At 43.4% G+C, this 17428-nt stretch overlaps 3 protein-coding genes across 9 annotated transcripts in view; 1 reads left to right on the forward strand and 2 right to left on the reverse strand.

Annotated features, from left to right (window-relative positions):
- The window catches only part of LOC106610073 (zinc finger protein 214), an 844054-nt gene that overhangs the window by 42539 nt on the left and 784087 nt on the right, over positions 1–17428 (forward strand). The gene's annotated exons all lie outside the window — the stretch shown is intronic.
- LOC106610072 (neurotrophin receptor-interacting factor homolog) overlaps positions 1–17428 on the reverse strand; it is a 437457-nt gene that overhangs the window by 14831 nt on the left and 405198 nt on the right. For both annotated transcript variants that reach the window (XM_045723128.1, XM_045723130.1), the window contains exons 3-5: positions 2575–2721; positions 1027–1176; positions 546–657 (exon numbers count right to left, since the gene is read on the reverse strand). In XM_045723128.1, the coding sequence (XP_045579084.1) occupies positions 546–657; positions 1027–1176; positions 2575–2721 (409 nt within the window). The remainder of the gene's footprint in view (positions 1–545; positions 658–1026; positions 1177–2574; positions 2722–17428) is intronic.
- Positions 8602–16542, reverse strand: LOC106610117 (zinc finger protein with KRAB and SCAN domains 1-like). 2 transcript variants are annotated; one of them, XM_045723193.1, is made up of 6 exons: positions 16023–16529; positions 13340–13470; positions 12957–13133; positions 9321–9479; positions 8973–9084; positions 8602–8764 (listed from the first exon to the last, which is right to left on the reverse strand). In XM_045723193.1, exons 1-5 carry the CDS (start codon positions 16303–16305, stop codon positions 9034–9036), a joined length of 801 nt encoding a protein of 266 aa, XP_045579149.1. In that variant the 5' UTR covers positions 16306–16529; the 3' UTR covers positions 8602–8764; positions 8973–9033. The 2 variants fall into 2 exon arrangements, with proteins under 2 accessions (XP_045579149.1, XP_014064763.2); XM_014209288.2 differs by lacking the exons at positions 8602–8764; positions 8973–9084; positions 9321–9479 and having other exon boundaries at positions 10685–13133; positions 16023–16542.

Consider the following 17428-nt stretch of genomic DNA (forward strand, 5'->3'; position numbering starts at 1 on the left):
GATTTCCTGATTTATCAATAACTCAGCCATCTCTTAACCAATCCCTTAGCTGTTCTCAAATTAAATTAAGAGATGTACCATGGGTCTACATCCTGGTGTTATTTGGACATATGGTTCATGAAAATAAGTTTATCCAACATTTTCAAAATGGATATAAATCTATCCTGACGGAACTTACGGATTCTTGAGGAAAATTTGTCCAGCATAAGGAAAGACACCTACATACAAAATTAAGTCTCTAGGTCAAACGGGAAGATGGATTCGAAGGTTTAAGTGAGACTGTTTATAACAGTGCCACCTATAGGCCAATCGGTGCCATTCTTTTTGACCAAGTAACTCATGGCCTCTAGTTTCTGTGTGACAAATTAGAAAACAAGTTACCAATCTATGCTTGAGTTATTTGACCATGTCAAGAAAAATGTATAAAAATAATTCAGAGAATAGATTTCACAGATTAGCTGTGAACCACTAATAATAGCCAGGTGCATCACTATTCCCATTGAAGATCTATTACTGTATGTAGGCTATATGTATTTCTTCCTTACCTTGCTCCCTCATCTTAAGTCCACTCAGCAGATCAATATTCTCTGGTCCATCTTCTATTGTCTCCTCTTTGACTAGCAGCAAATCAGGCTTCCCATCCTCCATGTCTACTGACTGTAAGAGATACAGAGTGAGAGGATCAAGAAATCCGATAAGAGCACCCTGCTATGGAGCATCTTCTGATTGGGCAAAGTGGGATTGCTATGAGTAGTGTGTAAATATGTTAGTTGACTTGATTACTTGACACTCTTTAATGGTTTGATCATTCAAAAGGCATGGTCACACACTTAAGACAAAATTAATCAAGACCTGGGCCAGTATCCACAAAGAGTCTCAGAGTAAGAGTGCTGATCAAGGATCAGTTTTGCCTTTTAGATCATAATGAATAAGTTGATATCTGAGATCATCAGTCCTACTCTGAGAGGCTTTGTGGATACGGGCCTTGACCTAATACCATACAGATAGTAGTTTCCATTGGCTCACCTCAGTGAGGCTCTGCTCAGTTGGTTCCTCCTTGGGTTCAGGAGGAGGTGTAGTCTGGTTGTCCTCCATGACCATGTTCCCCTCAGGTTTCCCCAGACCCTCCTCACACCCCTCATCCTTCACCAGCAGCACCTCTGGACCCTCCTCCTCCTGAAAGAGAGGTGATACAGATTACACAGAAATACACTCCCTCGGGTACGTGCACACGCGCACACAGATAAAACACACTTTAAGCATTGTGTGTTTACCCATCCCAACTACGTTTGAGTCCTAGACTGTATTTACAGAATGACATCATCATTGTTAATCCCATCATAGTGGACATAAATATGATGTTGTAGGTAAATCTGGGTTACGGGAAACTGTTGGGTAGACTGGGCTTCTCAAACCCTGGCAGGCAGCCAGTCTAGGAGATGGACAACTCCCAATTTCAAAGCCACAAGTCCTCAATGGCTGACCAGGCGGATAAAGGTGTCCCATCTCCCAAACAGCTGGAAAGGCAGATGAAGGTTGCAAATGATAAAATGTATGCACACTCACTACTGTAAGTCGCTCTGGATAAGAGCGTCTGTTAAAATGTAAATGTGAATATGAATCAGCAAAAGCCAAACCTGGCTAAACTATTTTGACGTGTACAGTATGTGTTTGCTCGGTATGTGTAGGTATATTTAGTAAGTGTATATTAGTTATAAAGTGCTGTCGGGTGTATGCAGAATAGGGTGAGATCAGATGTGATGTACAATGAGTATAAAAACCTGAACACCTGCTCTTCCCATGACAGACTGACCAGGTGAAAGCTATGATCCCTTATAGATGTCACTTTTGTATCCACTTCAATCAGTGTAGATGAATTTGAGGAGACCATTTAGCATACAGGCCTCATTCCTCTGTGTGGACCTTCATGTGCATTTTCAGGTTGCCAGCCTGGGCGAAGTGCATGTGACACTGGGGGCAGCTGATGGATTTCTCCCCTGTGTGGACCCTCTGGAAGATCCCCCACCTGCTGGGGGCAGCTGAAGCCTTTGTTACAGAACATGCAGAGGAACCGTGTCTCTTAACTATTGACTGATGTTTAACCCCCTCCCCGAGCCTGGGGTCTAGTCCTGTCGTTTGAGTTCAATACCTGATCGAAAAGTATTTGGCCCTGTGAATTGGAAGGTCCCATCGATGTGGACACTGGGTCGCGATCCTTGAGCATGTGTTAAAGGGAGTAGGTGACGACATTTGAATTTGTCTCAAAGCTTTCCCTGTAATCTAACAAATCTCTGTCTCGTGAGTGTCCTTCTCTACATTCCATGTCGCCCTCAACTTTCACAGTCACCTCATCTACAACTATAACCTCCCTTTTCTTATCTAGGCACCCTTCAGAGTACACACTACTACTGTATCGGTTCCAGTCCCTTCTAGACAGATCAGTCTGTGTCTCTAAACCCAAGGGCATGTTTCCAGGGTCCATCTCCATAGTGTAAGAACAATACGGATCATTGCCAGTCCCTAACGTGTTACCCGAGTCCCAATGGGAAGGAACTGTCCTCGGGCTCAGGTTACCGTAAAGTAAATACTCTGAGCCAGGTCCTCTGTGGCTACAGGGGGCGCTCCAGTCTGGATGTCTCTGTGTCGTGGGTTTTCTCCCTCAGTCCTCTCCTGCTTGTCCAGTGACGATCCTCCAGGACCTGCAGCCTCTGCATCTGCAGACTGACACAAGGAGAGGAAGTTATTATCGGTACATAATAGGTTTGGATAACAATGTCGTAGGGAAGTCTGGGGGCGGCAGGTAGCTTACTGGTTAAGAGCGTTGAGCCAGTAACCGAAAGATTGCTGGTTCAAATCCCCGTGCCGACTAGGTGAAAAATATGTTGATGTGCCCCTGAGCAAGGCACTTAACCCTAATTGCTCATGTAAGTCGTTCTGGATAAGAGCGTCTCCTAAATGACAAGCTCCCCTATGGCAGATAAATAAGGATGTACATGTAAGCAAATTAAAAGCCGAGGGGAGTGTTTCTGAAATAAAACAGGAAACATGTCATGTATTGTAATTTTTATGTTACACTATGACACTAACCTCTATCACAATAACATGCTGGGTTGAGGTTCCACTCCCCTCATCAACAGTGACTGGTTGGTCATCTCTCCATGTATTGTGTCCCACTGGCTTCACAGAGCTCCTGTGGCCTCCAGTGAGATGTCCTTCACCTGAGAGAGTGATTGGGGAAAAGGAGTGGTTGAGTGTACGTACTGTCAATGCTCAATGCTATATTGTACACTATTGACACTGTCTACAATTGGCAAGGATGTAAGGTAGCACTTGTCATAATTTATTTATATGCTATTTATTGATTGATTCCATGCATCACATGCTTTTAATTGAGTATGACAATAGGAAATTCAGTAAATCAAGAATATTGTTAGAATATGATAGTGTCTTTGTGCAAGATTAATTTATTCTTAATTGACCTGCCTGGTAAAATAAAGCAACATTTAAAAAAGTGTGCAAGATAGCGGAGTAATCAGGGGAAGTATTGCACACTAGCCAAACACTGACGAAGACAATTCTGGACAACACATTTAAACAAATACGCAAAGGCGAACGGGGTGCCAAGCTCCTCAGCCTTCTGCAAAATGTACCTCTTGCCGTTCCTCTGTATCGGTCAAGTATCTTGACACTACTGGGACGACTGACGAGGACGCGCTCTCGCATTGTCCTCTCTGCGCGCTCCCGTGCCACCTTCAGTTCCAGTAGTTTTCTCCGCAATGCCCTGTTTTCTTTCTGGCTTTGAGAAATTTCCAAACGAAACACTGGTTTACAAATCTCTGCCACGGCTGCATTAGCTAATACCTCCATGATGGAGACTATTTGAGTGTGAAAAACCATACAGTTAGCCATTGTTAGCAGATAGCTAGCGTTACCTAGATAACATGGGTATATCAACCAAGTCCTGTCTCCAACGCAAATTATAGACTACCTGAGGTAAGTATGTGATGCTGTGCAGTAAAATTAGGCATATTTTGAATTCCAGTGTGTTAAAACGTCTAAATACAGTAAAAACGCCAAAGTGTAAATTATTGGTCACTGTTCGCGTCCGTTTACTTCTTCAGTGGTATATTTGGGCGGTTGGCATCCAACGTTGTTAGTGTATTACCGCCACTTGCTACTGTGCTGGAGTGGAGTGTGGGCCAGAGACCCTGGAGGAACGAAATATTGCATGCCTGCCCCGTTTATCTTAGAAAATAAAACAGATACTGTATCAGTTCATATTCTACTCAATGGACTCATTACACTTCATTCCTGTATCCCATTCTCTCTCATACAGACTCAAATATCTCTCTCCCTCTTATACTGCCCACACTATATCAACACACATTCTACTGTTTCTATTTCCTGGCAATAATCACACCTTCCTGGTGGATATTTTCCTATAATATGTAATTACTTATTCAGCCGGCTGTGTCCCAACCTATGTCTAGTTAAGGTGGACTCCTATCATCTTTCTCGTGCTCCCCTCCCCAAAGTTTTGAGAGCATCTTGACTGGCTGCACACCGCTTGGTACGGCAACTGCAAGGCAGCCGACCGCAAGGCACTACAGAGGGTGGTGAGTACAGCCCAGTACATCACTGGGGCCAAGCTTCATACCATCCAGGAGCTCTATACCAGGCAGTGTCAGAGGAAGGCCCAAAAAATGGTCAGACTCCAGCCACCCAAAACAGACTGTTCTCTTTGCTACCGCACGACAAGCGGTACCAGTGCACCAAGTTTGGGCCCAACAAGACCCTGAACAGCTTATAACCCCAAGCCATATGACTGCTAAATAGCTAATCAAATGGCTGCCCTTACTACCCGCATTGACCCTTTTTTATACTAATTCTCTTGCACTGACTCGGTACTGGTACTCCTCGTATGTAGCCATGTTATTTTTGCTCTGTGCTGTTATTCGTTATTTACTGTGTATTTATTCCTTGTGTCACTTTCAATTTTTTATCTTAACTCTGCATTGTTGGAAAATAAACCGTAAGTAAGCATTTTACTGTTGGTCTACACCTGTTCTTTACAAAGCACGTGACAAATAAAAATTGATTCTATTTTTTTTTCTCTGTATATGGAAGAGATGCCTCCCCTTTGTGTCTCTATTCCATTGCTCCTGCCATCTCTGCACAAACACTGTCCATTTTGCCTCTGCCTTGCTCATTGCAACTGTAACGTCCACCTCCCCACTGCTAAAAGGGCTGTTTAGCCAGTACATCAGCTGCCTCGTTCCCCTCCACCCCCACATGGGCTGGGACCCAAGTAAATCTTGTCTGTATACCCATCTGTCTCACTCGGCCATGGGTTTGTAGTACCTCATACAGCGGATCTCGTCTGGTGCTGCGTGAGCTAAAGGACTGCAGACTTATCAATACTGATGACATGAGACAGAGCAAACTACTACTCTGTCTGGCTTCATATTCTCCAGTCCTTGCGCATGTATGATATCTAAACTTTCCAGTGATATCCTGGCTGCCAAACCATACGCTATACTGCTAAAGTCTATCGCAGATTGAATCAGCGGTACATTCATTGTCCTCCGTGAGGAACGCCCAGCCCCCCACTCCATCCCTGTCAGACAGCGCATCACATTCAGAACTTTCAGAATTTTCCCACCAGTCTCTCAATGTGTTCTGCCTGGGTCAGCCTAGTGTCAAAATACACCCCTAGGAACCTGAAGGCTCCCAGCCTCTCCAAGTTTCTCCCATACAACCTCAGGCATACCTCATCTCCAACCTTCCTCATGGTAAAGAACACTGTCTGACTTCTCTACAGAGAATCTGAATCCTTACTTTAATGACCACCTCATCTACATCTTAAAACTTCTTTGGGATAGGTGGGACATTAGCGTCCCACCTGGCCAACAGCCGGTGAAATTGCAGAGTGCGAAATTCAAATTAAAGTTTCATGAAATCACAAGTGCAATACATCAAAATACAGCTTAACTTGTTGTTAATCCAGCCAAGGTGTCAGATTTCAAAAAGGCTTTACGGCGAAAGCAAACCATGCGATTATCTGAGGACAGCGTCCAGCACACAAATGCATAACAAAGCATTTTCAACCAGGGAGTTGCGACACAAAAGTCAGAAATAGCGATATAATATATACCTTACCTTTGAAGATATTCTTCTGTTAGCACTCCAAAATGTCCCAGTTACATTACAAATGGTCCTTTTGTTCGATAAATTCCTTCTTTATATCCATAAAAACTAAGTTTAGCTGGCGCACTTCAGTCCATAATCCACTCGGTTTCCTTCCTTCAAAATGCATACAAAATGAATCCCAAACGTTACCAATAAACTTATCCAAACAAGTCAATCAATGTTTATAATCAATCCTTAGGTACCCTAATACGCAAATAAACAACATTTAAGACGGAGAATCGTTATTGTCTTTACCTTTGAGATAAAGAACGTGCTCTCTCGGCCATGCGCTTGGAAACACTACAGCCAAAATGGGAGCCACTAGAAAAACTACAACTTCTCCCTCATTTTTACAAAAACCAGCCTGAAACTCTTTCTAAAGACTGTTGACATCTAGTGGAAGCCCTAGGAACTGTAATCGGGGACGATTTCGCCCTATTATAAAAGTGCCAGGCATTGAAATCAGTGGTATGCTGATTTCTTTTATTTTTGTAATGGTTTGTCCTTGGGGTTTTGCCTGCCATTTCAGTTCTGTTATACTCACAGACATTATTTTAACAGTTTTAGAACCTTTAGAGTGTTTTCTATCCAATGCATATCCTAGCTTCTGGGCCTGAGTAGCAGGCAGTTTACTTTGGGCACGCTTTTCATCCAGACATCAAAATACCGTCGCCTATCCCAAAGAACTGTGTATGATACATTTCTTCCATTAAGCCCCATCATCTGCAAATAAAGACCTTCCATTATCTGGCCATACATGAGTAAACATCATTGATATTGATTGAGAACAAAAGACTAAATCACGCTCCCCTGCGGTGTACCGTTATCCACCAAGTAGCTGCCTGATGGAGATTTCCCCACCCTCACCTGGATAGACCTTCCAAACAGTTGACCGTTCTACACCCATAAGGTCAAGCTTGATTAGCAACCCCTCCTTCAACATCATATCATACGCCTTCCACATCAAAAAAAGACAGCCACAACCATCTCCTTGTTGACCTGGGCCTTCCTGACCTCTGCTTCTAAGCAGAGCACTGTGTCCATAGTTCCCCTTCCTGAACCCACTCTGACGTGGCGATATTAACCCCCTGTTCTCCAGGAAGTAAGTTAGTCTCTCCGTAATCATACGTTCCATACTCTTACATACATGAGATGTTAGGGCTATTGGCCGATAGCTTGTTGGGCTTCTGGATTGCTACCACTACTGCCTCCTTCCAGCTGGCCGGTAGTTTCCCTTCCTCCCACACTCTGTTGTACAGGCCCAATACATTATCCAGCGCTTCATCGCTGAGATGGGCCAATTTGACATAGCAAACCTGATCTTTCCCAGGTGACGTTAACCCAGCCTTGCCTATTGCTGTCTTCATCTCTGCCATGGTAAATGGTGCATTCAATGCATCATTTACATCCTCCCTTCTGTCCAACACTCCAGGTTGCTCCTCTCTCATTTTCTCTCCCCCCTCTGCCCCTCCTTTGACAGATTAGCTTAGCTCACTTCCTTAAAATACAGTATTCACACCCCTTGACTTTTTCCTCATTTTGTTGTGTTACAGCTTGAATTTAAAATGGATTACATTTAGATTTTTTGTCACTGGCCTACACACAAAACCCCATAATGTAAAAGTGGAATTATATTTTTCGAAATGTTTACAAATGAATGAAAAGCTGAAATGTCTTGAGTCAATAAGTATTCAACCCTTTGTTATGACAAGCCTAAATAAGTTCAGGAGTAAAAATGTGCTTAGCAAGTCACATAAGTTGCATGGAGTCACTGTGTGTGCAATAATAGGGTTTAACATGATTTTTGAGTATGGTGAAGTTATTAATTACACTTTAGATGGTGTATCAATACACCCAGTTACTACGAAGATACAGGCGTCCTTTATAACTCAGTTGCCGGAGAGGGCCATGGTGACTTTAAAACAGTTACATAGTTTTCTCCTATCACAGCCATTAAACTGAGGATGGATCAACAACATTGTAGTTAGTCCACAATACTAACCTAATTGCAGAGTGAAAAGAAGGAAGCATGTACAGAATAAAATATTCCAAAACATGCATCCTGTTTGCAACAAGGCACTGAAGTAATACTGCAAAAAGTATGGCAAAGCAATTCACTTTTTGTCCTGAATACAATGTGTTATGTTTGGAGCAAATCCAATACATTACTGAGTACCACTCTCCTGATATTCAAGCATAGTGGTGGCTGCATCATGTTATGGGTATGCTGGTAATCATTAAGGACGGGAGTTTCTCAGGATAAAAAAGAAACAGAATGGAGCTAAGCACAGGCAAAATCCTATAGGAAAACATAGTTTAGTCTGCTTTCCACCAGACACTGGGAGATTAATTCACCTTCCAGCAGGACAATAACCTAAAACACAAGGACACATCTACACTGGAGTTGCTTACCAAGAAGACAGTGAATGTTCCTGAGTGGCCGAGTTACAGTTTTGACTGTCGCCTCTGGTCCTGGCCTGCTTCAATGGTGTCATCCCCTGGGCCCTTGGCTGCACCCGTCTGGGTCTTGGAATCCAAGATGGCCAGTCTCCTCTGTTATCCTCCAGCCAATCACCTGCAGGAAGAGGTTAGAAAATAGACTTTATAAACATGGCAGAGAACTCTACATATGGATTTTCTTTTGTCAATTACTTGGTCAAGTTCATACATTATAATGTGTGTTTTTTTATGTAACAATTTGTATTGATTTCATTTTATGTACATGCATCACTATTCCCATTGATGTATATCTATTATGTTCTGTATATGCATGCCTCTCTTACCTTGCTCCCCCATCTTTAGTCCACTCAGCAGATCAATGCTCTCTGGTCCATCTTCTATTGTCTACTCTTTGACAAGCAGCAGATCAGGCTTCCCATCCTCCATGTCTACTGACTGTAAGAGATACAGAGTGAGAGGATGTTGGATCAAGAAATCTGGTATTAGCACCCTGATCTGGAGCATTTTCTCATTGGACAATGAGGGACTGCTATGAGTACCATGCAAACATATTAGTTGATTTGATTACTTCACACTCTGTTTTTTTAATTCAAAAGGTATGATCCCAAACTTAAAACAAAATGTATCAAGACCTGACCTAATACCATTCAGACATTTTACAGTGGGCTCACCTCAGTGAGACTGTGTGTGGTCCTGTGCTGCTCAGCTGGTTCCTCTGTGGGTTCAGGAGGTGTAGTCTGGTTGTCCTCCATCATCATGGTCCCCTCAGGGTTCCCCAGACCTTCCTCACACACCACCTCCTTCACCCGCATCACCTCTGGACCCCCCTCCTTGAATAGAGAGGTGATACAGATTACACAGACATACACTCCCTCAGGTACGTACACACAGATAATAAACACACTTTAAACATGGAGTGTTTATCCATCCCCACTACATGAGTCCTATACTGTAGTTATAGAATGACTTCACTGTTGTTAAACCCATCATGGTGGACATAAATGTGGTTGTGGGTAAATATGAGTCAGCTATGATAAGTCAAAAGGAATCATCAGACAAACCTGACTAAACTATTTTGACGTGTACAGTAGGTGTTCGCTAGTGTGCCGGTATGCGTAGGTATATTTGTTATAACGTGCAGTCGTGCTTATGCAGAATAGGGTGAGATCAGATGCGATGTATATTAAAGATAGTCTCAATGATAATAAAAAAAAGTATTAGAATGAAAAGTCCCATTTTGTTTTTATTAAACATAAACTAATTTGAAATACACCATATGAAAACCACCACATGCACATGTCTCCACTACAAATCTGCTTGATAAACTGCATTAATTTTCTCAATACAAGTGTCTTGGGGGAAAAAATTAAGTAGTTGAATGGAAGTAATGAAATAGGCATTTGTGAACATCATTTAGCCTATTCCCCCTCAGGAAACTAAAAAGATTTGGCATGGGTCCAGAGATCCTCAAAAGGTTCTACAGCTGTAACATCGAGAGCATCCTGACTGGTTGCATCACTGCCTGGTACGGCAATTGCTCGGCCTCTGACCGCAAGCCACTACAGAGGGTAGTGCGTAAGGCCCAGTACATCACTGGGGCTAAGCTGCCTGCCATCCAGGACCTCTACACCAGGCGGTGTCAGAGGAAGGCCCTAAAAATTGTCAAAGACCCCAGCCATAGACTGTTCTCTCTACTACCGCATGGCAAGCGGTACCGGAGTGCCAAGTCTAGGACAAAAAAGCTTCTCAACAGTTTTTACCCCCCAGCCATAAGACTTCTGAACAGGTAATGAAATGGCTACCTGGACTATTTGCATTGTGTGCTCCCCCCCCCCCAAAACCCTCTTTTTACACTGCTGCTACTCTGTTTATCATATATGCATAGTCACTTTAACTATACATTAATGTACATACTACCTCAATTGGGCCGACCAACCAGTGCTCCCGCACATTGGCTAACCGGGCTATCTGCATTGTGTTCCACCACCCGCCAACCCCTCTTTTACGCTACTGCTACTCTCTTCATCATATATGCATAGTCACTTTAACCATATCTACATACTACCTCAATCATCCTGACTAACCGATGTCTGTATGTAGCCTCGCTACTTTTATAGCCTTGCTACTGTATATAGCCTGTCTTTTTACTGTTATGTTTTATTTCTTTACTTACCCATTGTTCACCTAACACCTTTTTTGCACTATTGGTTAGAGCCTGTAAGGTCTACTACACCTGTTGTATTCGGCGCCCGTGACAAATAAACTTTCATTTGATTTGAAAGTTCAAGCACAATATAGGACCTTATAGAAATGAAGTAGTGTCTTCAAAAAGTATTCACACCCTTGACTTTTTCCACATTTTGTTGTGTGACAAAGTGGGATTCAAATGGATTTAATTGTATTTTTTTGTGGCAATGATCAACACAAACTACTCTGTCAAAGTGGAAGAAAAATTCTAACATTTGACTTTTTTTATGATTTAAAAAAATAACAGAATATATCTTGATTAGATAAGTATTCAAACCCTGAGTCAATACATGTTAAAATCAAAAACACTATGTAAGACTTTTTAGGCTTATATATGCCTCATACACTGAGTGTACAAAACAGACACCTTCCTAAAATTGAGTTGCGCGCGCCCCCTTTTGCCCTCAGAACAGCCTCAATTTGGGTATGGACTCTACAAGGTGTCAAAAGTGTTCCATAGGGATGCTGGCCCATGTTGACTCCAATGCTTCTTATAGTTCTGTCAAGTTGGCTGGATGTCCTTTGGGTGGTGGACCATTCTTCATACACATTGAAAACGGTTGAGCGTTAAAAATCCAGCAGCGTTGCAGTTCTTGACACAAGCCAGTGCGCCTGGCAAATACTACTACCATACCCCTTAAATCTTTTGTCTTTCCCATTCACCCTCAATGGCACACATACACAATACATTTTTCAATTGTCTTAACGCGTAAAAATCCTTCCACCGGTCTCCCCCCTTCATCTACACTGATTGAAGTGGATTCAAAAAGTGATATCAATAAGGGATCATAGGCTGACCAGATGAAAGCTATGTCATGGAAAGAGCAGGTGTTAATGTTTTGTGCACTCAGTGTATATCACACAATGTCTGGATGCAATATTCTACCCAGCAATATTCAACACTGAAATCTATTACTCTCGTCATGTCAAATGATATTTTCTGATGACAATAAAAATGTATCATTGTCTTTAATGCAGTGTTTCAACTTAACATCAGAAGCTACTGAGAGGAATGGTTGCGTTCTATGTTATAGAGTGGAATGTTTTTTCTGCTGGTGGTAGCTCCCGTCTCAGAACCTCTTCCAGGATAATCTCTTCTCATAATGGGGTCAGCTGTAGGATTTCTCCCCTGTGTGGACCCTCTGGTGTCTTTTCAGGTGACCAGCCTGGGCAAAACGCATGTGACACTGGGTACAGCCAAAGGGTTTCTCCCCTGTGTGGACCCTCTGGTGCCTCTTAAGGTTGCCAGCCTCAGCGAAGCGCATATGACACTGCGTACAGCTGTAGGGTTTCTCCCCTGTGTGGACCCTCTGGTGGATCTCCACCTTCTGGAGGCAGCTGAAGCCTTTGTTACAGAACATGCAGAGGAACCGTTTTTCTTTACTATTGCCTAATGTTGCTCCCCCTCCCCTCCCCTTGGCCCTTTGGTCCTTTGAGTTCAATACCTGATCGAAAAGGACGTGGTCCTGTGAATCGGAAGGTCCCATCGACGTGGACACTGACTCACGATCCCTGACTGTGTGTAAAGGAGAGTGGGTCGTGACATTTGGATTTGTCTCCAAACTTTCCCTGTAATCTAAGAAATCTCTGCCTTGTGAGTATCCTTCTCCTAAGTGAGTCTTGTCTACATTCCATGTCAGAGGAGCATCGCCTTCCACTTTCACAGTCACCTCATCTATGACCAGACCCTCCCCTTTCTTATCTAGGGACCCTTCAGAGTATAGACCACTATTGTACTGGTTCCAGTCTTCTCTAGACAGATCAGGCTGTGTTTCTAAACCCAAGGATATGTTGCCAGGGTCCATCTCTGTTGAGTAAGAACAAGACGGAACATCAACACCAGTGTCTAACGCGTCACCACGGGAATGAACCATCCTCTGGCTCTGGTGAAATACCGGTAAGTACTCTGTGCCGGGAGCAGGAGGATAGCGCAATGGCCCCTTCCCCAGTCTCTCTGGGTCTGATCTGTGGTCAGATCCTGTGTGTAAGAGCCTGTGTGTTACAGTTAAAGTATCCGTGTCTGTCTCTGACTTGAGGACGGCGTTCTGCGTTCCACTGACCTCCGTGATTCTGTGTCGGGTCCTGGGCGGTGCTGGGGCGATGGTGGGGGGGTCCTTTGTGGCTACATGGGGCTCTACCGCTACTCGAGTCTGGGTGTCTCTGCTGTGCCATGTGTCCTCCTCTCTTTCAGACCTCTCCAGCTTGACCCCAGGACCTGCAGCCTCTGCATCTGCAGACTGACACAAGAAGAGAGGAGGTTATCACGGGTACATGAGTTGAATTGGATAACAATGTTGTAGAGAAGTCTCACAAGCTCCCCTATGGCAGATACATGAGGATGTACATGTAAGACAGTGAATACCTGAGTGGAGCCATCCGGTAGTAAACGGCCACATTTGATTTACAAAGTAACTAATATTTCATGCAACACTATTACACTAACCTCTATCATGATAATGTGCTGGGTTGAGGTTCCACTCCCCTCATCAACAGTGACTGGTTGGTCATCTCTCCATGTATTGTGTCCCACTGGCTTCACAGAGCTCCTGTGGCCTCCAGTGAGATGTCCTTCACCTGAGAGAGTGATTGGGGATAAAGAGGTGGTTAGGTTAGCTACTGTCAATGCTTAATGGTATATTATACACTACTGACACGATTCAGAATTGGCAAGGATGTAAGGTAACACTTTTCATAACTTCTTGATATACAATTGATTGATTATGTTCCATGCATCACATTGTTTTCATTGAGTAAATAATGGGAAGTGCAGTAAATCAAGAATTTAGTTAGAATAAAATACTCTGCTCAAAAAAATAAAGGGAACACTTAAACAACACATCCTAGATCTGAATGAAATAAATAATCTTATTAAATACTTTTTTCTTTACATAGTTGAATGTGCTGACAACAAAATCACACAAAAATAATCAATGGAAATCCAATTTATCAACCCATGGAGGTCTGGATTTGGAGTCACACTCAAAATTAAAGTGGAAAACCACACTACAGGCTGATCCAACTTTGTGGTAATGTCCTTAAAACAAGTCAAAATGAGGCTCAGTAGTGTGTGTGGCCTCCACCTGCCTGTATGACCTCCCTACAACGCCTGGGCATGCTCCTGATGTGTTGGCGGATGATCTCCTCCCAGACCTGGACTAAAGCATCCACCAACTCCTGGACAGTCTGTGGTGCAACGTGGCGTTGGTGTAGCGAAACATGTCCCAGATGTGCTAAATTGGATTCAGGTCTGGGGAACGGGCGGGCCAGTCCATAGCATCAATGCCTTCCTCTTGCAGGAACTGCTGACACACTCCAGCCACATGAGGTCTAGCATTGTCTTGCATTAGGAGGAACCCAGGGCCTACCGCACCAGCATATGGTCTCACAAGGGGTCTGAGGATCTCATCTCGGTACCTAATGGCAGTCAGGCTACCTCTGGCGAGCACATGGAGGGCTGTGCGGCCCCCCAAAGAAATGCCACCCCACACCATGACTGACCCACCGCCAAACCGGTCATGCTGGAGGATGTTGCAGGCAGCAGAACGTTCTCCACGGCGTCTCCAGACTCTGTCATGTCTGTCACATGTGCTCAGTGTGAACCTGCTTTCATCTGTGAAGAGCACAGGGCGCCAGTGGCGAATTTGCCAATTCTGGTGTTCTCTGGCAAATGCCAAACGTCCTGCACGGTGTTGGGCTGTAAGCACAACCCCCACCTGTGGACGTGGGGCCCTCATACCACCCTCATGGAGTCTGTTTCTGACCGTTTGAGCAGACACATACACATTTGTGGCCTGCTGGAGGTCATTTTGCAGGGCTCTGGCAGTCCTCCTGCTTCTCCTTGCACAAAGGCGGAGGTAGCGGTCCTGCTGCTGGGTTGTTGCCCTCCTACGGCCTCCTCCACGTCTCCTGATGTACTGGCCTGTCTCCTGGTAGCGCCTCCATGCTCTGGACACTACGCTGACAGACACAGCAAACCTTCTTGCCACAGCTCGCATTGATGTGCCATCCTGGATGAGCTGTACTACCTGAGCCACTTGTGTGGGTTGTAGACTCCGTCTCATGCTACCACTAGAGTGAAAGCACCGCCAGCATTCAAAAGTGACCAAAACATCAGCAAGGAAGCATAGGAACTGAGAAGTGGTCTGTGGTCTCCACCTGCAGAACCACTCCTTCATTGTGGGTGTCTTGCTTATTGCCTATCATTTCCACCTGTTGTCTATTCCATTTACACAACAGCATGTGAAATTTATTGTCAATCAGTGTTGCTTCCTAAGTGGACAGTTTGATTTCACAGAAGTGTGATTGACTTGGAGTTACATTGTGTTGTTTAAGTGTTCCCTTTATTTTTTTGAGCAGTATATTAGGTCTTTGCATTTAATTTCAATCATATTTTGACTGCACACCTTTTAATTTGGACTAAACTTCCATATATATTTGCCCATGATAGAAGTAGTCAGAAATTAACTGTTCTAAGAATGACTGATTTTACACATTTTTAAATAGACGTTAATGGTAAAAAATTTAAAAAATCCATTCTTAATAAAAAAAAAAAAGTAAATTAAGAAATTATAAGATAGTTTAACAACCCTGTTTGTAAGCTTTTAAATTATATAAAACTCAATTGTTTATCTTTTCCAGTGATGAAGACAGATGTCTCATGGTAAGGCGGTGTATGCAAATTGGGTCGACTTTGAGCACATCTATCTCCTAAATGTTTTAGTATTCTGGTCCAAAAAGTTACTTTCTGACCACTTCTACCATGACCAAATATGTAGAGAAAGTTTTTTTCAACTCAAAAGGGGTGTGGTCAAAAAGTGATTGAAATCAAATGGAATGACCCAATATCATATTCTAAACAGATTCTTGATTTACTACATTAGCTATTATTTACTCACTTTCACAATGTGATGCATGGAACATAATCAATCGAGCTATAAATAGAATGGTTTCAGTTAAGCTCATTTGGGGGATAGCTTTTGTGCAAGATATTTAAGTAATCAGGTGTAAAATATTGCATAGTATCCAAAAACGGACCAAGATCCAATTCTGGTTAACCACATCGAAAGACACATGCACAGAGGGCAACCGGGCGACAGTCCCCGCAGCCTCTGCCTTGCAAAATGTACCTCTTGCCATTCCTCTGTATCGGTCGAGGATCTTGACACTACTGGGACGACTGGCGAGGACGCGCTCTCGCGTTGCCCTCTCTGCGCGCTCCCGTGCCACCTTCAGTTCAAATATCTGTAGTTTCCTCCGCAATGCCCTGTTTTCTTTCTGGCTTTGAGTTATTTCCAAACGGAACACTGCATAGTCGTCGTCTACGAGTTTACAGATATTTGCCACGGCTGCATTCGCTAGCACCTCCATGATGGAGGCTATTTGAGTGTGAAAAACCACACAGTCAGCCATTGTTAGCTAACGTTTGCAGCTAGCTTACCTAGACAATATCAACCAAGTCCTGTCTCCAACGCAAATTTAAGACTACCTGGGGAAAGTATGTGATGCTGTGCAGTTAAATTAGTAATAGTTTTAGTTCCATGGCGTTAATAAATATCTAAATAACAACAACAAAACCGCTAACGTGAAAATTGGAAATGGTCAATGCTTACTTCCGTTTACTACTACTTCGGTGAGGTTTTGTGGCGGATTTTAAGCAAAAGATGCATCGCCGCCACCCAGTGGACGGGGTGAAAAAATGCACAAGATAACATTTTATTCCGTTATGGGGAAGGGAAAATAACATTATTCCACACAAACTACAAAAAAAAATTACACAAACTACAAAAAAATTCTACTCCTTCAGTCATTCAAACCCCCAAATACCCTGCTAAGGCTCTGGGGACTGAGATCGCATGACACAAGTACTCCATCCCAACGGGCACATGATGTCATTATGATGCCTTATAATGGTCATATTCTGGACACGATGTCATATGACCAAAATATTACTACTTTAAGATTTTAATTTTTTGACTGGATTTCAGCTGATTGGCCACTTTTTAAAGAGATTCACCGGTACTTTTGTATCATTCTTTGCCAGTAGTTCTGAAACTAGCATGCACGAGCCAAAAGTGTTCCCTGAAAATTGCGCACTGCGTCACAAGTCCAGATATGTGCACCATGTCATTTCTCTCTCTCTCTCTCGTGTCCACTGAGCCATTGGCTCCACCCTGCAACCTCATTAGAAAATGGTGCGAGGGGCTTAAGTACATTTGCTAGAACTTGAATTGCTAGGGGGCTGGCCCAGGTGGGGGGAAATGGAACAACTTCAAGAAAACAGTCGCTTCCGTGGCAAATTGAAGTAAGGCAGTAATTCTGCACATAAATGATGCATGTATGAACTACTCATTGACACATCCAACCCAAAGCTGGAGGTTTAAACAATACACTACATGGCCAAAAGTATGTCCCTTCAAATTAGTGGATTCAGCTATTTCAGCCACAACTGTTGCTGACAGGTGTATAAAATCAAGCACACATCCATGCAATCCCCATAGACAAACATTGGCAGTAGAATGGCCCGTACTGAAGA

Source organism: Salmo salar, chromosome ssa08 (assembly GCF_905237065.1).
Source record: "Salmo salar chromosome ssa08, Ssal_v3.1, whole genome shotgun sequence".
NCBI classification, from domain to species: domain Eukaryota; kingdom Metazoa; phylum Chordata; class Actinopteri; order Salmoniformes; family Salmonidae; genus Salmo; species Salmo salar.